Source organism: Pleurodeles waltl, chromosome 10, assembly GCF_031143425.1.
Source record: "Pleurodeles waltl isolate 20211129_DDA chromosome 10, aPleWal1.hap1.20221129, whole genome shotgun sequence".
Classification (NCBI taxonomy): Eukaryota; Metazoa; Chordata; class Amphibia; order Caudata; family Salamandridae; genus Pleurodeles; species Pleurodeles waltl.
In genome coordinates, this window is record NC_090449.1 from 628,559,423 (window position 1) to 628,582,954 (window position 23,532).

Genomic DNA, 23,532 nt, shown 5'->3' on the forward strand with positions numbered 1-23,532 from the left:
CTTCCTCAGCTGCAGATGTCACATGCAGTTCTTCCTCTTCCTCATCAACATCTTGTCGGCCAAAGATGTTGGGTCTGTATTCCACTTCTTTGCGCTGCATCTTTCTACGACACGCCTGACAGTCTAGCAAAGTCATCTTCAATTGCAAAGACAGACAGGCCTCACCGTCCTCCTCCTTATGGTGAGGAGAAAAGCAGAGACTGCAAACCTGGTGGAGGTTGGACCGCGGATACTTTGCGTGGTAGATAGGACAGAATAGCAAATGGAGTCCATTCCAGTAGCAGCGCATTGTTGACTGAAGCTGATGAGGTGAAGAGGAGGCCTGAAGGCTGCTAGTTGAGTGTGTTGAATTAACAGGAGATAGTGAACAACAACCAGAAATAAGCCCGAAATCAGTCTTGAACCGAAGCACTGGAAACATGCCAGAGCCTACATGGCGGAAAGAAAACAATCTAACAATGGAGTCGATACACATGCGCAATATCACTGAGAGGAGGGGTCACTTTACCTCATGACTCTAAAGACAACTTCGAAGAACAACTTGCACACATCCGGCCCCAATACTTGATGGCAATAGTATGCAGAACATGCGTATCAACTGCCACGCATGCCAATCGAACTGTACGTTATTTAGGTAATTCACAGCAATTTAAAAGTATTTCAAATATTACATTTTAAAAAAACACAGCTGCCTGTCCGTTAAAGCTAGGTGGGTTGTGAAAGTTTGCTTGGCATTTTAAAAATTGGATTGTGGTTGTAAAAGGTTTAACGCACTGCTCTAGCCTATGGTACTTCCACTGAGGTAGTTACTTCAGAACAAGATATAAGGAGATCTTGGGCTAATGTGAGCTCTGGATCTGAAGCAGGCATTACGTTTGCGTCTGGGGCTACACCTCTGGAACAAAGTTGTTGGAACAGATGTGACCTTAGGTGCAAGTGAGGAGGTATAGGCCAATGCAGAATGGGGGCCAGGCAGGGGACAAACTGGATCAGTCAGCCACTGGGCAGGTCCTGCTGGCACAGGTCTGACTGAAGAACCTGGCAGATGTATGAAGCAGGAAGACGTTCCATGCGGACCCAGAATCACCTGAAAGAGCTTTTGCATGGCCTACTTCAAGGCCTCTATGTGTTGCAAGGTCGATGATGGTCTGGAAAATTCAGGGTACTTCAGGACATGCCAAGGGATAGGCTCAGAGTCCGATGAGGTCGAATTTTGAGTGTCAATGGCACAACATTTCTCCAGATGGTCAGTGACAGGAAGGAGAAGAATCCTCTTTAGACTGCTCATGCTTATGGTGAGACTTGTCTTCAACTTACCCAAGAACTGTGACTTGGAGTGGGACTAGTATCTGCGGTGTGATAAGGCCCATGTCTTGGAGCAAAACCAGACTAGTTTCTTGTATGTGGCTTTGTACAGCTTCACCTTGCACTCCTTGATGGAATTCAGGTACATCGGGGACCATTTGTCACAGAACTCAGAGTAACAAATGGACCCTAAACATCACAGGCAGACATCATGTGCTTAGTAACAAACATCTGCTTACTCAAAGGCAGCATGGTTTGCTTTGAATCCTGTGGTCTTTGGGGGGAGGGTGGAAGGCATAGTGCTAGCACATTATTTTGAAAAATGCTTTTGGGTTGTTAATACATTGCAACAACACATTTGAGTATAGTTCTAGATACACATCAAAGGGAAGGCAAAGAAATGGCATCCATATACATCTCTTTCTCATCACTTCTGAAGAAGGTGTGAAGATGCCGCATAGTATGATCATGCCACTTACTAGAATACAGACGAAGTTGCTGAAAAAAGTTATGGATCCACTTTAATGACACGGGAAATTCAAAAGGCAAGATATCTGTGGTTAGAAGTATCCATCAGAATGAAGTTTTTTTATAAATTCATGGTAGTTTACTACAGGTGAGAGGAAATATCACATGAAAAAAGTGGGAAGTCCAGAAAGATAAAATCTGCCTACCAGTCCCACCTACGCTCTAGGATCTTCTCACAGGTCACAGAGCATCCCTCCTAGGATGCACAAGACCTGCTAAGGTGGCATGCTTCATGATTGGGCTGTGCATCTCCTTGGACAGGCAGTGCAATGGCCACCAGACCCCTGGGAACAGGGCTCTTTGCCAGAGATCTTTTAATGTTTTGTCTGTGAGACAGAGTGCATTGGCCTAGTAAGAGGTTCGGCACTGGTAGACTGGAATAGTGTTTCAGATTTTGAAAGTGATGAACTGCAGAGGTGCAAACTCACCTGTAGCAGAGAGCCCTGCAGTTAAGGACCAGTGGTTTTAAACCACCGGTTTATTTCTCACTCTGGTGGTGGATAGACTGACTTTCTGGAGGTGGCCTAAGCATGTAGCAGGTGAGTGTAGGCTGCGACTGGGCATGCCAGTGGGGAGGAGGGTAAGGAAAGTCGTCTGAGAGTTCCGTGTTTGGGGACACTCTAATCCTACGTGGCACACAGACATCCTGAGAGCCTTTTACATGTGTCTGCATAAACTGTAATACAGAAGGACTCACACAAATATATGCAGCCATTTCAGGTATACAGAAATGCCCAGGGGTCTATAAAAGATTGCAAATATTCACCTGGTGCACTCCTACAGACAAAGGTGTTCGTTTTCTCATAGATTAACAATGAAAATAGCAAAACAGTTTGAGGTCACTTACTGACAAAGCCGGGTCCAAAATTTGGAGGATTAGGTCGAATCATTTGAGGCGTTATACCTCCCTCCTAACAAAACAAAACAAAATATGTATGCATGTTCACTTTAATGTTGAAGACTGCATTTAAGTCAAAATACAGTTGGCTTTTAAAAACATTTACATCAGACTAAATTACCTGTCCAGTCCCATGCTGCAGTAGACTTCGTCCTTCGGTACTTTGTGTGCCAGACATCTGTTGATTTATGAATGGAAATCTGTTAAAATAATAAAGTCAATTATAAAAAAGTTCCATTCTAAATCGGAAATAAGAACGGGTATATCTGAAGAACCCTCATAAAAAGCACCTGTGCAAATGAAAAGGAAAATGTTACTTACCCAGTACGCATCTGTTTGTGGCATGCCGTGCTGTAGATTCACATGCTCTGCATGCTTCTGCCGTCTAGAGTCACAAGGTATACTGACTCTTTGTAGGAAGTTGGCTCTGTATGTACTATTTCAAAGTAAGAAATAGCATGCACAGAGTCCAAGGGTTCCCCTTAGAGGTAAGATAGTGGCAAAAGCAGATAATTCTAATGCTCTATTTTGTGGAAGTGTGGTGGAGCAGTAGGCTTATCAGAGGGTAGTGTTAAGCATTTGTTGTACACACACAGGCAATAAATGAGGAACACACACTCAAAGACAATTCCAGGCCAATAGGTTGTTATATAGAAATATATCTTTTCTTAGTTTATTTTAAGAACCACAGGTTCAAGATTTACAAACAATACTTTAAATGAAAGGTATTTCACTCAGGTATCTTAGGAACTTTGAATCATCACAATAGCATGTACAGTTTCGGCAAAAATGGCAATAAGCTATTTTAAAATTGGACACAATGCAAAATTCAACAGTTCCTGGGAGAGGTAAGTATTTGTTAGTTTCACAGGTAAGTAAAGCACTTACAGGGTTCAAAGTTGGGTCCAAGGTAGCCCACCGTTGGGGGTTCAGGGCAACCCCAAAGTTACCACACCAGCAGCTCAGGGCGGGTCAGGTGCAGAGGTCAAAGCGGTGCCCAAAACACATAGGCTTCGATGGAAATAGTGGTGCCCCGGTTCCAGTCTGCCAGCAGGTAAGTACCCGCGACTTCGGAGGGCAGACCAGGGGGGTTTTGTACGGCACCAGGGGGGGACACAAGTCAGCACAGAAAGTACACCCGGGTGCAGTGTGCAAACAGGGATCGGGTTCGCAATAGGTTTCAGTGGGAGACCAAGGGGTCTCTTCAGCGATGCAGGCAGGCAAGGGGGGGGGGGGGCTCCTCGGGGTAGCCACCACCTGGGCAAGGGAGAGGGCCACCTGGGGGTCGCTCCTGCACTGGAGGTCGGATCCTTCAGGTCCTGGGGGCTGCGGGTGCAGTGTGTTTCCCAGGCGTCGGATTCTTTGAAGCAGGCAGTCGCGGTCAGGGGGAGCCTCTGGATTCCCTCTGCAGGGGTCGCTGGGGGGGGGGGGTCAACTCTGGCTACTCACAGGGTCGCAGTCGCCAGGGAGTCCTCCCTGTAGTGTTGGTTCTCCGCAGGTCGAGCCGGGGGCGTCGGGTGCAGAGTGGAAAGTCTCACGTTTCCGTCGGGAAACGTGTGGTCTTTAAAAGTTGCTTCTTTGATGCAAAGTTGCAGTTTCTTTGAAACAGGGCCGCTGTCCTCTGGAGTTCTTGGTCCTTTTAGATGCAGGGTAGTCCTCTGAGGCTTCAGAGGTTGCTGGATCCCGGGGGACACGTCGCTGTTGCAGTTTTTCTCAAAGTGGGGAGACAGGCCAGTAGGGCTGGGGCCAAAGCAGTTGGTGTCTCCGTCTTCTCTGCAGGGCTTCAGGTCAGCAGTCCTTCTTTGTCTTCAGGTTGCATGAATCTGATTTCCTAGGTTCTGGGGAGCCCCTAAATACTGAATTTAGGGGGGTGTTTAGGTCTGGGAGGGTAGTAGCCAATGGCTACTGTCCTTGAGAGTGGCTACACCCTCTTTGTGCCTCCTCCCTGAGGGGAGGGGGGCACATCCCTATTCCTATTGGGGGAATCCTCCAAAATCAAGATGGAGGATTTCTAAAGGCAGGGGTCACTTCAGCTCAGGGCACCTTAGGGGCTGTCCTGACTGGTGGGTGACTCCTCCTTGTTTTAATCATTATCTCCCCTGGACTTGCTGCCAAAAGTGGGGGCTGTGTCCAGGGGCGGGCATCTCCACTAGCTGGAGTGTCCTGGGGCATTGTAACACGAAGCCTGAGCCTTTAAGGCTCACTGCTAGGTGTTACAGTTCCTGCAGGGGGAGGTGTGAAGCACCGCAACCCAGAGCAGGCTTTTGTTTCTGGCCTCAGAAAGCACAAAGGCCCTCACCACATGGGGTCAGAAACTCGTCTCTCAGCAGCAGGCTGGCACAGACCAGTCAGTCCTGCACTGAACAATTGGGAAAAATACAGGGGGCATCTTTAAGATGCCCTCTGTGTGCATTTTTTAATAAAGCCAACACTGGCATCAGTGTGTGTGTATTATTCTGAGAAGTTTGATACCAAACCTCCCAGTATTCAGTGTAGCCATTATGGAGCTGTGGAGTTCATTTCTGACAAACTCCCAGACCATATACTTAATATGGCCACAACTGTACTTACAATGTCTAAGAATAGACAGACACTATAGGGGCATATTGCTTATGCAGCTATGCCATCACCTGTGGTATAGTGCACCCTGCCTTAGGGGTGTAAGGCCTACTAGAGGGGTGACTTACCTATGCCACAGGCAGTACTTTGTGTGCATGGCATCCTGAGGGGGATGCTATGTCGACGTTGCCTTTTTCTCCCCACCAACACACACAATCTGCAATGGGAGTGTGCATGTGTTATGTTGTGCCACCCTAAGGGACCCCTCACCTATGGCCCTTGGTACATTTACTAAAGTGTTATCTGTGTGCCAGGGGTGTGCCAATTGTAGAAACAATGGTACAGTTTTAGTGAAAGAACACTGGTGCTGGGGCCTGGTTAGCAGGATCCCAGCACACTCTCAGTCAAATCAGCATCAATATTTGACAAAATGTGGGGTGTAAACATGCCAAAAGGGGCACTTTTCCACCCCGCCACCAAAACAAAAGAAGATTAGACTAGCCTTTCCCAAGAGAGTCTGCATGGGCAGTCCTAGGTGTGTTTTCCACAGCAAAGTTATTCCCTATAAGGAGATGGACCACCTCAAAAGATTAGGGTTCTCACCTTTCAATTGTATTAGCCACCTGAGAGGACTGTGGTCAGTCAGTTTGAACAATAAAGTGAGTACCAAAGACGTACCAAAGAAGTATGGACTCAACTTTTTTCAAGAACCAAACCACAGCAATGGCATCCTTCTCAATGGCACTTAAAGGCTGTTCCCTGGGGAGTAACCTCCTGCTAATGAAAGCAACAGGCTGGCCATGGCTATCATCATTGGTCTGAGACAGGACTGCTCCTATCCTATGTTCAGAGGCATCTGTCTGCACAATTAACTGCTTAGAGTAGTCTGGAGCTTTTAGAACTGGTGCTGAGCACATTACCTCCTTCAGGGTGTCAAAGGCCTTATGACAGTCAAGAGTCCAGTTCACCTTTCTGGGCATCTTCTTTTAAGTCAGTTCTATGGGGAGGGGGACGGGTGAGGGTATCACAATGAACCCATGCCCCTCAAAACATCCTATAGAAACCAGTCAAGCCAAGAAATGCCCTGACTTGAGTCTGGGTTTTTGGAGCTTCCCTGTCCAGAATTGTCTGGATCTTGGGATGCGAGGGTTGCACTTGGCCTCCACCTAGAAAGTGGCCCAAGAATACAACAGTGCCCTGCCCTATCTGACACTAAGGGTCTTGATAGTGAGGCATGCTGATTTCAGAGCCTGCAAAACCTTCTCCAGCTGGACCAGGTGATCCTGCCAGGAGGAGCTAAAGACAGCAATACCATCAAGATATGCTGCACTGAAGGACTCCAAGATGCCAAGGACTTGATTCACCAACCTTTGGAAGGTGGCAGGGGCATTCTTTAAGCCAAAGGGCATAACAATGAACTGATAATGCCCATCAGGAGTAGAGGATGCAGTCTTTTCTTTTGCTTCAGGTGCCATTCTGATTTGCCAGTACCCTGCAGTTAAGTCCAACGTACTGAGAAACTTTGCTGCACCTAATTTATCTATCAACTCATCTGCTCTTCGTATAAGGTGAGCATCTGTCTTGGTGACAGAGAGGAGACCTCTGTAGTCTACACAAAACCTCATCTCTTTTTTTTCCATCCTTGGAATGAGGTTTGGGAACTAGAACCAATGGGCTAGCCAAGGGACTGTCAGAGGGTTCAATAACCCCGGTCTCCAGCATCTTGTAGACTTCCACGTTGATGTTCTCCTTATCTTGGTCAGACTGTCGATAGAGATATTGGTCTTAATAGGTAAACTGTCTCATGGGCACATAGGTGGGTCTGTCCAGGGGTCAAGAAGAAGAGCCCTGCAAAATGCTGTAGGACTTGCTTGAAGTCAGTATGCTTTTGGGAAGGGGGGGTGTCTGATTAGACAACTCCATCCACTGACCCATCTTTAGGGTCATGACAGAGAAGGTCAGGGAGAGGTTCACTTTCTGCTTCCTAATCCTCATTAGTAACCATCAGTATGGTTACATCAGCCCTGTCACAGTAGAGTTTGAGGTGGTTCATGAGGATCACCCTCTCGGGTGCCCTGCTAGCGTCCAGGCACACCAAGAAGGTGACCACACTCCTCTTTTCTCGGGTAAGGGCCACTCCACCTGTCCTAGAGTGCCCTGGGAGTCACAGGCTACAGAACCCATACCTTCTGCCCTGGTTGGAACTCCACCAGTGCAGCATTTTGGTCATATCACTGCTTCTGGCGCAGTTGGCGGGCCTCAAGGTTTTTGGATGCCTTTTCCATGTACTCAGCCATCCTAGAGCGGAGGCCAAGTACACAGCCCACCACATCTTGCTTAGAGTCATGAAGAGGTCTCTCCCAACCTTCCTTCACAAGTGCATGTGGTCCCCCCAAAAGGGTGGCCAAACAGAAGTTCAAAGGGGGAAAACCCTACTCCTTTCTGAGGTACTTCTCTGTAAGTGAAAAGCAAGCATTGCAGGAGGACATCCCATCTCCTTTTGAGTTTTTCAGGGAGTCCCATGATCATGTCCTTCAATGTCTTGTTTAACCTTTCAACATGTCCATTGGATTGTGGATGGTATGGTATGGTATGGTGAACTTATAAGTCACCCCACACTGATTCCACATGTGTTTCAGGTACGTTGACATGAATTGTGTGCCTCTGTCAGACACCACCTCCTTAGGAAACTCTACCCTTGTAAAGCTACCAATAAGGGTCTTAGCTACTACAGCAGTTGTAGTAGACCTAGGAGAAATTGCTTCAGGAGATGTGGTAGCATGAGCCACTACTACCAGCATATAATGATTTCCTGAGGCTGTGGGTAGTTCAAGTGCACCCACAATGTCCACACAAATCCTTTCAAGGGGAGCCCCCACCACAGGTAGTGGAATTATGGGGGCCTTTGGGTGGCCACCTGCCTTACCATTGGCTTGGCAGGTGACAACAGCTGCAAAACACCCTCACCCTTTGGGACATGTTGGGGCAGTAGAAATGGCTGACAAGCCTATTTCAGGTTTTTTTCTGGCCCAGGTGCATAGCTAGGGGGATATCATGGACTAAAGTGAAGAGGAACTCCCTAAACTCCTAAGGCACTACCGCTCTCCTGGGTGCACCAGATTCAGGGTCGCTGCCCTCAGTGTATAGTAGTCCTTCCTTCCAATAAACCCTGTGGGAGCCACTGACATCTCTTTTCTCCTGTGCAGCTTCTTGCTGCTTCAGGCCCTCAAAAGTGGGACATGTTCTCTGTCTTTGGCACAGATGTTCCCTTGAGGGTCCAAATGGGCCCAAGAGCTATACCTGATAAGGATCCAACTCCATGGACTCACTTTCCTCAGAGGATAAGACTTCTTCCTGAGAAGAGAAATCTTGTGTTGTTGCTGTTAAGAAGCTGGTTCCCCCAGTATTCCTGCCTTTTCTCTTGGAATTTTGGGCCATTTTTCATGACTACAACACTTCTTTCTTCACCCTGTGCTCGGCTTTGTGCTCTAGTTTTCAACCTCACCAGTTCAGGGATTCCCAGCATGTCTGCATGGGTTTTGAGTTCTACCTTGCCCCAAGCTGAGGGCTCCAGATCATTCCCTAGCAAGCATCCTACTGGGATTGCAGAAGAGACCAATACCTGTTTCAGGCCAGTAACCCCTCCCCATTCTAAAGTCACCTTAGCCATGGGGTGGACCTTAGTTACATTGTCAGCACTGGTGACTGGATACGTTTGTCCAGCGAGATACTGCCCTGGGGAAACAGTTTTTCTGTCACCATGGTGACACTGGCACCTGTATACCTCAGGGATTCTCCTCTACTCTTTGGGATCAATTTTTTTAAATTTTTTATAAGCAACTTTATTAGTTTTGCATAACAACATAAAAACCAACAGGTCACATCTGCACCTCACAGGCATAGCATTATACAAGCCCCACGTAGTGAACATGAGTACATGATCGATACTAGCTATACTGGTCAGGGACAGGGTACACAATGGTCGTTGCATCTAAGGTGTAGCAGTTGAATGATTATCCCAAGTCCCTATCCACTTCCCCCCACACTCTCATACTTAGCAGGGCACCCTCTTGCTTCATATACTAGTGTAAGGAAATGACTCATTGGCATGGTTACCCCCTGACTTTTTGCCTTTGCTGATGCTAAGTTATGATTTGAAAGTGTGCTGGGACCTTGCTAACCAGGCCCCAGCACCAGTGTTCTTTCCCTAAACTGTACCTTTGTCTCCAAAATTGGCACAACCCTGGCACCCAGGTAAGTCCCTTGTAACTGGTACCCCTGGTACCAAGGGCCCTGATGCCAGGGAAGGTCTCTAAGGGCTTCAGCATGTCTTATGCCACCCTAGAGACCCCTCACTCAGCACATGCAAACTGCTTCTCAGCTTGTGTATGCTGGTGGGGAGAAAATGACTAAGTCGACATGGCACTGCCCTCAGAGTGCCATGCCAACCTCACACTGCCTGTGGCATGGGTAAGTCACCCCTCTAGCAGGCCTTACAGCCCTAAGGCAGGGTGCACTATACCACAAGTGAGGGCATAAGTCCATGAGCACTTTGCCCCTACAGTGTCTAAGCAAAACCTTAGACATTGTAAGTGCAGGGTAGCTATTAGAGTATATGGTCTGGGAGTTCGTCAAACACGAACTCCACAGTTCCATAATGGCTACACTGAAAACTGGGAAGTTTGGTATCAAACTTCTCAGCACAATAAATGCACACTGATGCCAGTGTGCAATTTATTGTAAAATACACCCAGAGGGCATCTTAGAGATGCCCCCTGAAAACATACCCGACTTCCAGTGTAGGCTGACTCGTTTTTGCCAGCCTGCCACACACCAGACATGTTGCTGGCCACATGGGGAGAGTGCCTTTGCCACTCTGTGGCCAGGAACAAAGCCTGTAATGGGTGGAGGTGCTTCGCACCTCCCCCTGCAGGAACTGTAGCACCTGGCGGTGAGCCTCAAAGGCTCACCCCCTTTGTTACAGCGCCGCAGGGCATCCCAGCTAGTGGAGATGCCCCCCCCCCCCTCCAGCGACTGCCCCCACTTTTGGCGGCAAGGCTGGAGGAGATTATTAGAAAAACAAGGAGGAGTCACCGACCAGTCAGGACAGCCCCTAAGGTGTCCTGAGCTGAGGTGACTCTTACTTTTAGAAATCCTCCATCTTGTAGAAGGAGGATTCTCCCAACAGGATTAGGGATGTGCAGGTGTAGCCACCCTCAAGGACAGTAGCCATTGGCTACTGCCCTCCCAGACCTAAACACACCCCTAAATTCAGTATTTAGGGGCCCCCAGAACCGAGGAAGAGAGATTCCTGCAACCTAAAGAAGAAGAAGGACTGCTGACCTGAAGCCCTGCAGTGAAGACGGAGACGACAACTGATGTGGCCCCAGCCCCACCGGCCTGTCTCCCTACTTCAACAAAATCTGCAACAGCGATGCATCCAACAGGGACCAGCGACCTCTGAAACCTCAGAGGACTGCCCTGCATCTAAAAGGACCAAGAAGCTCCTGTGAACAGCAGCTCTGTTCAAAATCCTGCAACTTCTTGCAAGAAAGAAGCAGCTTTAAGGACTTCTCATTTCCCGCCGGAAGTGTGAGACTTTCTACTCTGCACCCGACGCCCCCAGCTCGACCTGCGGAAAACCAACATTACAGGGAGGACTCCCCGGCGACTGAGAGCCTGTGAGTAGCCAGAGTTGACCCCCCCTGAGCCCCCAACACCTGCAGAGGAAATCCAGAGGCTCCCCCTGACCGCAACTGCCTGTAACAAGGAACCCGACGCCTGGAACCAGCACTGCACCAGCAGCCCCTAGGACCTGAAGGAACCGAACTCCAGTGCAGGAGTGACCCCCAGGCGACCCTCTGCCTAGCCCAGGTGGTGGCTACCCGAGGACCCCCCGTGTCTGCCTGCATCGTTGAAGAGACCCCCGGGTCTCCCCATTGCTTTCAATACAAAACCTGACACCTGTTTGCACTCTGCACCCGGACGCCCCTGTGCCGCTGAGGGTGTACTTTCTGTGCCTTCTTGTGTCCCCCCCTCCCGGTGCCCTACAAAACCCCTCTGGTCTGCCCTCCGAGGACGCAGGAACTTACCTGCTGGCAGACTGGAACCGGAGCACCCCTGTTTCCATTGAAGCCTATGTGTTTTGGGCACCACTTTGACCTCTGCACCTGACCGGCCTTGAGCTGCTGGTGTGGTAACTTTGGGGTTGCCTTGAACCCCCAACGGTGGGCTACCTTGGACCCAACTTTGAACTGTGTAAGTGTTTTACTTACCTGTGAACTTAACATTTACTTACCTCCCCCAGGAACCGTTGATTTTTGCACTGTGTCCACTTTTAAAATAGCTTATTGCCATTTTTGTCAAAACTGTACATGCTATTGTGATTATTCAAAGTTCCTAGAATATCTGAGTGAAATACCTTTCATTTGAAGTATTACTTGTAAATCTTGGACCTGTGGTTCTTAAAATAAATAAACAAAAGATATTTTTCTATATAAAAACCTATTGGCCTGGAGTAAGTCTTTGAGTGTGTGTTCCTCATTTATTGCCTGTGTGTGTACAACAAATGCTTAACACTACTTTTGAAGTACTTGAAAGTGAATCTCCTATTCGTGTGTCTGTTGGTGGGTCCTGCTTAGGAGATCCGCTAGCTGATTGTGTATTCCTGGAATGTATTCTGCTAACAGATGAAAGTGATTGTGAATTGCCCATTTCCATATAGTTTGGGCTAGAAAGGACAGTTAAGATGAATGTGTCCCACCTTGTTTCTTCAGGTAATACATGGTTGTCATATTGTCTGTTTTTATCAGCACAATGTACAAGTTACTTACCTTAGGTAACAAAATATCTGGTAGAGACATTCTAGTTGCAGATTCCTTACCTTTGAATTTCCCCAGGTGTCAGACTGGATCCGGAGAATTTTTCTTCGAGCAGTACCTCTGCGCTCTGCCAGGTGGCGTCGGTAGTCTCCGCGGGTGTCGTTGTCGTCGCGCTTGCCGTGATGGCGTTGCGGTCATATATTAGCGCCACCCTGGTGCGCTGTTGTCAGTTTCTTTTCATGACGTTCCACGCCAGTAGCGCAGAGCCATGAAGAACACAGAGTGGTGCGCCAAAACTAGGGCCGTCAAGGGAAAGTTCCTGTCCCTAAAAATCAGTTTGCAGTGCGGGGAGGATGGGCGGGTCAGTAAGGAATCTGCAACTAGAATATGTCTCTACCAGCTATTTTGTTGCCATAGGTAAGTAACTTGTACATCTGATAGAGACTTCTAGTTGCTGATTCCTTACCTTTGAATAGATACCCGAGCAATACCATCTCCGGTGGTGGGCTGTTGTAAGGAAATGCCTCCTTGGCATGGTTACCCCCTAACCTCTTGCCTTTGCTGATGCTACATTTTGACTGAAAGTGTGCTGGGACCCTGCTAACCAGGCCCCAGCACCTGTGTTCTTTCCCTAAACTGTACCTTTGTCTCCACAACTGGCACAACCCTGGCACTCAGTTAAGTCCCTTGTAACTGGTACCCCTGGTGCCAAGGGCCCTGATGCCAGGGAAGGTCTCTAAGGGCTGCAGCATGTCTTATGCCACCCTGGGGACCCCTCACTCAGCACATGCAACACTGCCTTACAGCTTGTGTGTGCTGGTGGGGAGAAAATGACTAAGTCGACATGGCACTCCCCTCAGACTGCCATGCCAACCTCACACTGCCTGTGGCATAGATAAGTCATCCCTCTAGCAGGCCTTACAGCCATAAGGCAGGGTGCACTATACCACAGTTGAGGGCATATGTGCATGAGCACTATTCCCCTACAGTGTCTAAGCAAAACCTTAGACATTGTAAGTGCAGCGTATCCATAAGAGTATATGGTCTGGGAGTTTGTCATACACGAACTCCACAGTTCCATAATGGCTACACTGAAAACTGGGAAGTTTGGTATCAAACTTCTCAGCACAATAAATGCACACTGATGCCAGTGTGCAATTTATAGTAACATACATCCAGAGGGCATCTTATAGATGCCCCCTGAATACCAATTCGACTTCTAGTGTAGGCTGACCAGTTTCTGCCAGCCTGCCATACACCAGAAATTTTGCTGGCCACATGGAGAGAGTGCCTTTGTCACTCTGTGGCTAGGAACAAAGCCTGTACTGGGTGGAGGTGCTTCTCACCTCCCCCTGCAGGAACTGTAACAACTGGCAGTGAGCCTCAAAGGCTCACCGCTTTTGTTACAGCGCCCCAGGGCATCCCAGCAAGTGGAGATGCCCACCCCCTCCAGCCACTGCCCCCACTTTTGGCGGCAAGGCTGGAGGAGATAATGAGACAAACAAGGAGGAGTCACCCACCAGTCAGGACAGCCCCTAAGGTGTCTTGAGCTGAGGTGACCCCCCACTTTAGAAATCCTCCATCTTGAGTTTGGAGAATTCCCCCAATAGGATTAGGGATGTGGCCCCCTCCCCACAAGGAGGAGGCACAAAGAGGGTGTAGCCACCCTCAAGGACAGTAGCCATTGGCTACTGCCCTCCCAAACCTAAACATACCTCTAAATTCAGTATTTAAGGGCTCCACAGATCCCAGGAAATCAGATTCCTGCAACCTGAAGAAACAAGAAGGGCTTCTGACCTACAAGCCTGCAGAGGAGGAGGAAGACGACAACTGCTTTGGCCACAGCCCTACCAGCCTGTCTCCAACTTCGAAAACCTGCTTCAGCTACGCATCCGACAGGGACCAGCGTCCTCTGAAGCCTCAGAGGACTGCCCTGGACTAAAGGACCAAGAAACTCCAGTGAACAGCGGCCCTGTTCAAAACCAGCTACTTCTTTGCAACAAAGAAGCAACTTTCAAAGACTGCAAGTTGCCCGCTGGAAGCGTGAGACTTCACACTCTGCACCAGACGCCCCCGGCTCGAGATCCAGAGAACAAACAACTCAGGGAGGACTCCCCGGCGACTGCAAGCCCGTGAGTAACCAGAGACGAGCCCCCTGAGCCCCCACAGCGACGCCTGCAGAGAGAATCCAGAGGCTTCCCCTGACCGCTACTGCCTGGAACAAGGGACCCGACGCCTGGAACCAACACTGCACCCACAGTCCCCAGGACCTGAAGGAACCGAACCTCGGCGCAGGAGTGACCACCAGGCGACCCTCTGCCTTGCCCAGGTGGTGGCTGTCCCGAGAAGCCCCCCCCCCCCTGTGCCTGCCTGCACCGCAAGTGACCCCTCCATTGTTTCCTAACTGAAACCCGACGCCGGCTTTGCACACTGCACCCGGCTGCCCCTGAGTCGCTGAGGGTGTGTTTTGTGTGCCTGCTTGTGTCCCCACCAGCACTCTACAAAACTCCCCTGGTCTGCCCCCGAGGACGCAGGTACTTACCTGCTGGCAGACTGGAACCGGAGCACCCCTGTTCCCCATAGGCGCCTATGTGTTTTGGGCACCTCCTTGACCTCTGCTCCTGACCGGCCCTGAGCTGCTGGTGTGGTAACTTTGGAGTTGCCTTGAACCCCCAACAGTGGGCTGCCTATGCCCCAGAACTGAGACTTGTAAGTGTTTTAATTACCTTCTAATCTAACCTTTACTTACCTCCCCCAGGAACTGTTGATGTGTGCACTGTGTCCACTTTGAAAATAGCTTATTGCCATTTTTACAAAGACTGTATATGATGTTGCTTTTATTCAAAGTTCCTAAAGTATCTAAGTGAAGTACCTTACATTTAAAGTGTTTAAAGTAAATCTTGAACCTGTAGTTCTTAAAATAAACTAGGAAAATGTATTTTTCAATATAAAAACGTGTTGGCCTGGAGTAATTCTTTGAGTGTGTGTTCCTCATTTATTGCCTGTGTGTGTACAACAAATGCTTAACACTACCCTCTGATAAGCCTACTGCTTGACCACACTACCACAAAATAGAGCAATAGAATTATCTGCTTTCGCACTATCTTACCTCTAGGGGGAACCCTTGGACTCTGTGCACACTATTGCTTACTTTGAAACAAGTATATACAGAGCCAACTTCCTACAGCAGTGAACCAAGATCACACCAAAAAGTCCTGCAGGAATGAATGGCCAAGGTAGACATCCCTTTGGACCTGATTGTCCAGGCAGTAGAGCTTGGTAAAAGTGTGCAGAGGTGCTCACATTGCTGCCTGACAAATCTCCAGGACTGGAACGCCCTATGCTAGCGCTGTGGTAGCAGCAGTAGCTCTGGTGGAGTGAGCTTGCAAACCTTCAGGGGGGTGCTTTTTAGTCAGAGCGTAGCACATTTTGATGCATAAGAGTACCCATCTTAAAATGGTCCTCTTCTGCACCGCCTTCCCCTTCTTTGCACCTTCATAGCCTACAAAGAGTTGATCGTCCAACCGGAAGTCTTTGGTACGATCAAGATAGAACACCAACACTCTTTTTGGGTCCAGACAGTGGAGTCTCTCTTCTTCATGAGAGGGATGTGGGGGTGTATAAAAGGTAGGCAACGTGATGGACTGTCCGACATGGAAGGGTGTCACTACCTTGGGTAGAAAAGAAGCCCTAGTGCGAAGCACCATTTTGTCAGGGTGTGTGGCAAGAAAAGGTGGCTTAGATGACAGAGCCTGAAGTTCACTAACTCTGCTGGCAGAAGTAATGGCAACTAAACAGATTGTCTTTATAGTTAAGAGCCTTAGAGGACAGTTGTGAAGCTGTTCAAAAGGGGTACACAAGGTAAGTTAAGACCAGGTTGAGGTCCCATTGGGGAATGATGAATGTGATAGGAGGAAAAAGATGTGTGAGGCCTTTAAGAAACCTCCCAACTATGGGAGATTTAAATAAGGAAGACTGATCAGGTAACCTTAAAAAAGCAGAGGTAGAGAGATATCCCTTAAGAGTGCCCAAGGTGGAACCCTGCCAGGCAAGAGAAAGAATAAAGAGAAGAACTTGAGAGAGAGAAGCAGATAGAGGATTGACAGAATTGCTAATGCACCATGCCACAAATTTCTTGCAACAACAGGCATGTAGAGTTTTGGCCTGGCTGCCAAGATAACATCACAGACTTAGGCACGTTGATAGTGAACCCCAGCGAATGCAAAAGGTTTGCCGTAGTCTGGAGGTGGGAGACGACTGTCTGGGGCGAGTTCGCCTTCAAGAGCCGATTGTTGAGGTAGGGGAAGACTAGGACCCCTAACCTGCGCAGATGAGCTGCCACCACTACCATCACTTTCGTGAACACCCGAGGGGCACTGGTAAGGCTAATGGGGAGCACGGTAAACTGAAAGTGCTTGTGACCTACCACGAATCGTAGGTAAACCCGGAGGGCCGGCAAAACGGGAATGTAGAAGTATGCGTCTTACAAGTCCAACGCTATCATCCAGTCTCCGGGATCCAGGGCAGATAGGGCCTGAGCCAATGTCAACATTTTGAACTTCTTTTCTTAGGAAGAGATTGAGGGACTGAAGATCTAATATAGGTCAAAGACCTTTGTCCTTTTTCGGAACCAGAAAGTAGCAGGAATAGAAACCACGACCTACTTCTGGCAACGGAACCCTCTCTATAGCTCCTTTGGCCGAAAGGGCTTGGACTTCCTCGCGGAGAAGTGCCATATGAACCTCCGATATCTGACTGTATGAAGGTGGCATTGCTGGAGAAGATGTCTCGAAGGGGAGGGAGTAACCCCTTCGGACAATTTGGAGCACCACCTGCCCGAGGTAATGGCTTTCCATTGGGGCAGGTGATGGCATATCCTGCCACCTACTGGCTCCTGATGTACCTGCAGTCTAGGAAGGCTTGGAGGCTGAGGAGGGGGTGGGGGTGGGGGTGGACTGGACGACCCGCTAGCTCCCTGATACCCGGAAATGTGGGATCCCTCGTCCGCAGCCGCACAGGGACTGTACAGCATGTGCGGGTCTGTGGCCAGGTGGAAAAGGACGCAGTTGGGTGTCCCTTCCGTAGCCACGAAAGGGGCAAAAGGCGGACTGCTGGGGTCTAGGTACGGGCGCTAGGCCAAGGGACTGGGCCGTGGCTCAGGAATCCTTAAAGCACCCGAGCACAGAGTCTGCCTTCTCTCAAAAGAGACGTGTGCCATCAAAGGGCATGTCCATCAAGGATTGCTGGACATCCCCTGAAAAGCTAGACATTCTCAGCCAGGCCTGGCTTCTCAATGCCAGTGTCGATGCAACCCAGCTGCCCAAAGAGTCGGTCGTATCCAGTCTACAACAAATCATTAATTTAGCTGCATCCCTCCCATCTGTTACGGCTTGGGACAGGACAGTCCAGGCCTCCTCCGGAACTGTAGGCAGCAGTTGCGCAATCATATCCCAGAGAGTATGGGAATAGCGGCCCAAAGGCATGCAGTGTTCACGGACCGCAGCGCTAGACTGTTAGAAGAAACCAACTTCTTACGCAAATTATCCAGTCTTTTTGATTCCCTATCCGGGAATGCGGCAGGAAATGCGCCAGATGAAGAAGAAGCCTAGACGATAAGGCTCTCAGACGTGGGGTCAGGAATTTAGGGTCTGACGACGCAGGCTGATGGCGGCGGGCAATTGTCCTATTCAGAGGAGCCCATGTGCTGGGTCTGGACCAAGTACCCAAAAGGATGTCTGTCAGTGCTTCATTGAAAGGTAAAAGGGGTTCAGAAGAGGAAGACCCCGGATGAAGCAAGTCGGTAAGGATGTTAGGTCTAACCTCCACAGAAGGAAGATCGAGGTTCAAGACCTCAGTCGCCCTTCTCACCACCATAGAGTAAGAAGCACCCTCCTCCATAGCCACGCTAGGAGGAGAGAGCATACCCAGTGTCAGGGAAGGTGTCAAGTCCACTAGCATCACCCAAATCCTGTACCCAGTCCATTTGTGGGTCAAGCTAGTATTCTAAAGGGTCCAGCGACTCCTCCATACTCTCCCTGTATCCATACTCACAAGAATAAGGGTCTGGTTCAATCCTGGGCCCAGGAGAGCCCACGGAGAGCCCACGGAGAACGGAATCGCCTTTGGGTCGTCAGGTATGAGTATGGGATCGACGTCAATTGCGGGCCCAACCGACATCGGGAGCATCGACATCTGACCCGACACCAGGGAAGGTCGCCGTGGCACGACCGGCGTCGGGACGGATCCGTGATTGGATCCGGAGGGGCCCTTTAGAGCAGAGGCCAAAGCTGACGGCTTTGAAACCGAAGGGACCCCAACCGACCACCTGTGCCCGAAGCCTCCAAAGGTGGGTTGACCGCCCAAAAATGAGGCGTATGGCCTCGTAAAACTCTGAGTTGGGCAGGGGTGGCTCCGGCTCCCGGGAAGTCGGGGAATCACTGAGCCGACCCAGAAGAAGGCTCTGTTGACAGAGGCTTAGAGCGTCGATGCTCTTCTGGCGTTGTATCATCCGATCGACGGGGTGAAGTTGAAGAAAGCTGGTCTTTCTTTGACTTCTTTTTGTGATCCGAATGTCCCGATGACTTGGAGGACGAAGAGTGGTGGCGACTCCATGGCTGATCTCTACACGTTTCACTCGATTGGGACCATGAGCGCCGTGGAGTCGAGTGTCAGGCCGACATCAGCTTTAGGGACTGCTCCCTCAAAGCCTTCGGGTTCATGGCCCAACACTCGGAGCACGACTTTGGGTCGTGTTCGCGCTCCAAACACCATAAGCACACGAGATTTAGATCCATCACAGGCACAGTTCGGTGACTGGAGTCGCAGTGCTTGAATCCGGTCTTGCGGGACATCCCTCGACGCATCCACGAACTCGACAAAAATGTCAACATAGTAAAAAAATAACTGAGGTAGCTCTTCTCCAGATCTGCCCGTAGGCTGGCGCGGAAAGAAAAGAACTGACGTCAGCGCGTCAGGGTGGTGTCTATATACGACGGAAACCTCATCACGGCGAGCACGACGCCAATGATGCCCGTGGAGTTGACTGATGCCACCTGACGGCGCGCAGAGGTACTGCTTGAAGAAAAATTCTCCCGATCCAGTCCGACGCCTGGGGAAATTCAACGGTAAGGAATCGGCAACTAGAAGTCTCTAGCAGATCTTGTGTTTGAGAAGGGGTTGAAACCCTTTTAGGGCAGGGAGCACAGCTAATAATTCTAAATTGTTTATGTGAAAATGTCGCTGTTTTGAATCCCATTCCCCTTGAATGGTGAGATGAACTCCACAACCTATCATTGATGCATCTGTTGTTATTGTGGTCTGAGGCACAGGGTCTTAAAATGACTGCCCCTTCATTAAATTGCTGAGATTCCACCAATGAAGGGACTTGTGCGTTTGGCGGTCCAACAACGCTAGATCTTGCAATTGACCCTGTGCTTGAGACCATTGCTGTGAGAGGCACTGTTGGAGTGTCCTCATGTTGAGTCTTGCATGCAGTACTATTGCTATGCAGGATGCCATCATTCCTAAGATTTTCATGATAATTCTTACAGTGTATTGTTGATTTGGCTGCATTTGTAGTATGAGATTTTGGAAAGCTTGTATCCTTTGTGTATTTGGATAGGCTAAAGCTCTTTGCATATTTAAAATAGCACCTAGGTAAGGTTGTACCCTGTGCTGGCTGAAGATGAGATTTTTGGTAGTTGAGAATGAACCCTAGTGTATGTAGGGTTGCTATTAGGTATTGAGTGTGTTGTTGGCATTGTATAAAATTGCTTGATTTTATTAGCCAATCGTCTAGATATGGAAGGACATGTATGTGCTGCCTTCTAAGGTAGGCTGCCACTAACGCTAGACATTTTGTGAATACCCTTGGAGCGGTTATGCCGAATGGTAGAACTTTGAACTGATAATGTTTTCCTGCTATCACAAACCTGAGGTATTTTCTGTGAGCTGGATGGATGGGTATATGGAAATACGCATTTTTGAGGTCTAATGCAGGCATGTAATCTTGTTTTTGTAGTAGTGGAATGACGTCCTGCAGAGTTACCATGTGAAAGTGTTCTAACAGTATATATAGATTTAGAGATCTGAGGTCTAGGATGGGTCTGAGAGTGCCATTCTGTTCCTTGCTGAGAATGTGGGACCAATTCTATTGCTTGTTTTAGTAGTAGCAATTGTACTTCTTGCTGTAATAGAATGTTGTGTTCAGGGGACAGCTTGTGATAACCTGGAGGAATGTTTGGAGGGGTAGAAATGAATTCTAGGCAATAGCCATTGCGGATAATTGACAATACCCAATGATCTGTGGTAATGTTTTGCCAATGGGAGTGTAATTGCTGCAGTCTTCCCCCCCACAGGAGATGTGTCGGGTTGAAGGATGGCAAATAGGTCACTGTTTAGATGGGGTAGTGGCTTGTTTTGAAGTTTGGAACTTGCCTATGTTTTCTAAAGTATTGGCCTCTGTAAGACCCTCTAAATCCCCTATCTCTGGTATTGCTGCTGTTGCCCTTGCTTTGCCTGGGAGGTAGAAGCCTGTGGATTGTGGCTTGAATCCTCCTCTCAACTGTTGTCTGTGAAAGGAGCCTCTATAGGGTGTTGTGTATAATGTTCCCATTGCTTTGGCAGTGTCCGATTCTTTCCTCAGTTTTTCTATGGCCATATCAACTTCAGGGCCAACCAAATGCTTCTTATTAAAAGGCATGTTGAGCACTGCCTGCTGGATTTCTGGTTTAAAACCATAAGAACGTAGCAATGCATGTCTACGTATAGCAATGGCAGTATTGACACTTCTAGCTGCTGTACCTGCAGCATCAAGGGCAGACCGTATCCGATTATTGCTTATGGCCTGACCCTCCTCTACAATTTGCTGTGCCCGTTTTTTGGTGTTCCTTTGGGAGGTGCTGTAGGAGTTCCTGCATCTCGTCCCAGTGGGCTCTATCGTATCTCGGTAGCAAGGCTTGCGAGTTGGCAATTCGCCATTGGTTGGCCGCCGATGTGACCACTCTTTTGCCAGCAGCATTGAATTTCCTACTCTCCTTATCAGGTGAGGAGCATCCCCTGATGACTGGCTATTAGCCCTCTATCTAGCCGCACTTACTACCACCGAGTCTGGCGGAACTTGGTACTTAATATAATCAGGGTCTGTAGGAGCAGGTTTATACTTTTTATCAATGCGTGGAGTAATTACTCTAGCTTTGACTGGCTCACTAAATATTTGTTCTGCATGTTTAACCATACCAGGTAGCATACGAAGGCATTGATATCTTAAGTGGGTGGAGGATAGAGTGTTAAAGAGAAAATCCTCTTCTAGGAGGTCAGTGTGCATAAGCATCCCATGGTATGCTGCTGCCCTGGAAACAACCTGCGAGTATGCAGTAGTGCCCTCTGGTGGAGAAGGCTTGGAAGGGTATAAATCAGGGTCATTGTCAGGAATAGGACCTGGGTTGTCTAGATCCTAAGGATCCACTCTATCACCATGTGAATACTGTGAATGAGTTGGTGAAGGTAAAGGTGGTGGGCTACTGGGTGGAGGCAAAAAAGAAAGTTGTGGTGAATGAGGGGGAGAAGTATGGGCAGGTGTTGGCTTCTCCTTCTGTTTATAAATTCTTGCTGGTGGTTGAGCAGTGTCTAAGTGTTCCTGAAAGGTCTGCTTCCTTTTGGTTTGCAGAGGAGGTGCAGTAACTCTTTTGCCAGTCTCTTTGTGGAGGTGAATCCTGGATTGTCTTTCATCCATAACCTCAATGATAGGCTGAATCGCAGTGTCCTCATCAGGAGGTCCAATAAGATTGTTCATGCAGTGATTCTTAGCTCTGTTTAAGATGGCTTGAAAGCCCTTTATCTTCTGAATAAGATGATTTTTCCGGTTCTGAAGATGGAAGCTTTTTCGGTCCAGAAAACGTAGTCGGTTGTTTCGGCTCTGAAGCAGGGCGTCAAGGCTTCGACTCCAAGGAGTGAGGACGCTTGCTCGAGTCCGCAGCAGATCTCTTCATGGATGTACTGTACTCCGATACTGACGGAGTGGCCTTTTTCGGCACCGGACACGAAGGTCGGTCGACGATAGTCTTTTTTCAGGTCGAACCATGGCTCTCTCTCAGTGGTGTACCCAAGGCCTTCAATGGTTTTTTATATGTGGGCGTAGGGGCAGACGTACTCGTGTTGTCCAGCAGTGATAGGCCTCTGATGGAGACCGCTGTCTGCGCCTGTTCTTCCTCCATGATGCTGAGATGTTCTGTACTTTTTGACGCCATTTCCAATCTTCTGGCTCTCCAATCACGCAGGGTCTTCTTGGATCGAAACAATCAACAGACCTCACAATCTTCTTCTTTGTGATCGGGAGAAAGACACAGATTACAAACAAGGTGTTGATCTGTGTAGGAAAATTTAGCGTGGCACGAGGGCAAAATCGAAATGGAGTCTGGTTCATCAGGCTTTGATGCGGTAGGCCCAAAACAGGCCTGAGTCAGGCGCACATGCCCAGAAGGGCGTAATCTAGTTTCCGACTGTACTATTGGTTCGAGGCTAGGTGGAAACGCAAATCGAAACAATACGATTAAGGGAGTTTTCTAAAGTTTCCGATTTGAAATCTTGGAGCGAGAGGAAACACATCCGAACCCGACAGCTGAAAGAAAACAATCTAACAATAGAGTTGATGCCCATGCGCAGAATGACTGAGGAGGAGGAGTCACTTGATCCTGTGATTCCGAAAAGACTTCTTTGAAGAAAAAACAACTTGTAATACTCAGAGCCCAACACTAGATGGCAGAATAATGCATAGCATGTGTATCTGCAGCTACATATGCCATTGAACATATATACATATGTACAAATGAGTACTAAAATGACTACAGGCTCCCAGGGAGGAGGGAGGGCACATGTGAATCCGCAGCACTACGTGTCACGAACAGATGTACTCTAAGTAAGTGACATTTTCCGTTCAATGGCATGTGTAGCTGCAGATATACATGCTGTGCATAGACTAAAAAGCAGTTCTCCTCCCAAAAAAGCAGTGGTTAGCCTGTAGGAGTTGAAGTGGTTTGAAATAGTGTTTTTAGCACTGCTTGTCCAACATTGTCTAGTTGTCTAGATAAGACATCCACACAGTAATGCTTTGTGAATGTAAGTGATGTGGACCATGTGGCAGCTTTGCATATATCTGCAATTGGTATATTTCCTGTGGAATGTGCTTTTGGAGTTATTAATAGTTGCCTTATTGCCTTAAGGTAGTGTTGTGTAGCCATTTTAGTTATAGCTCCATGCATGTTATTTTTACACACTAGGCCACTGTGCACTTTAACCTAGATATATTTTACTCCATGTCGTCTTATTATTGTTACAATAACCATTTTTATGGTCTTGTTTTATTTTCTGTTTATCTAACTGTTTTTGCCTAGGCTAGCACTCTGTTCTCAAACAAGACATTCT

The 23,532-nt window shown here is 48.5% G+C and overlaps 1 protein-coding gene across 11 annotated transcripts in view; it reads right to left on the reverse strand.

The window, feature by feature from the left end:
* The window catches only part of KMT2C (lysine methyltransferase 2C), a 1,516,687-nt gene that overhangs the window by 391,679 nt on the left and 1,101,476 nt on the right, over positions 1 to 23,532 (reverse strand). For all 11 annotated transcript variants that reach the window (XM_069211124.1, XM_069211114.1, XM_069211120.1 and 8 more), the window contains 2 exons: positions 2,853 to 2,931; positions 2,681 to 2,744 (listed from right to left, as the gene is read on the reverse strand). In XM_069211124.1, coding sequence (XP_069067225.1) covers positions 2,681 to 2,744; positions 2,853 to 2,931 — 143 coding nt within the window. The remainder of the gene's footprint in view (positions 1 to 2,680; positions 2,745 to 2,852; positions 2,932 to 23,532) is intronic.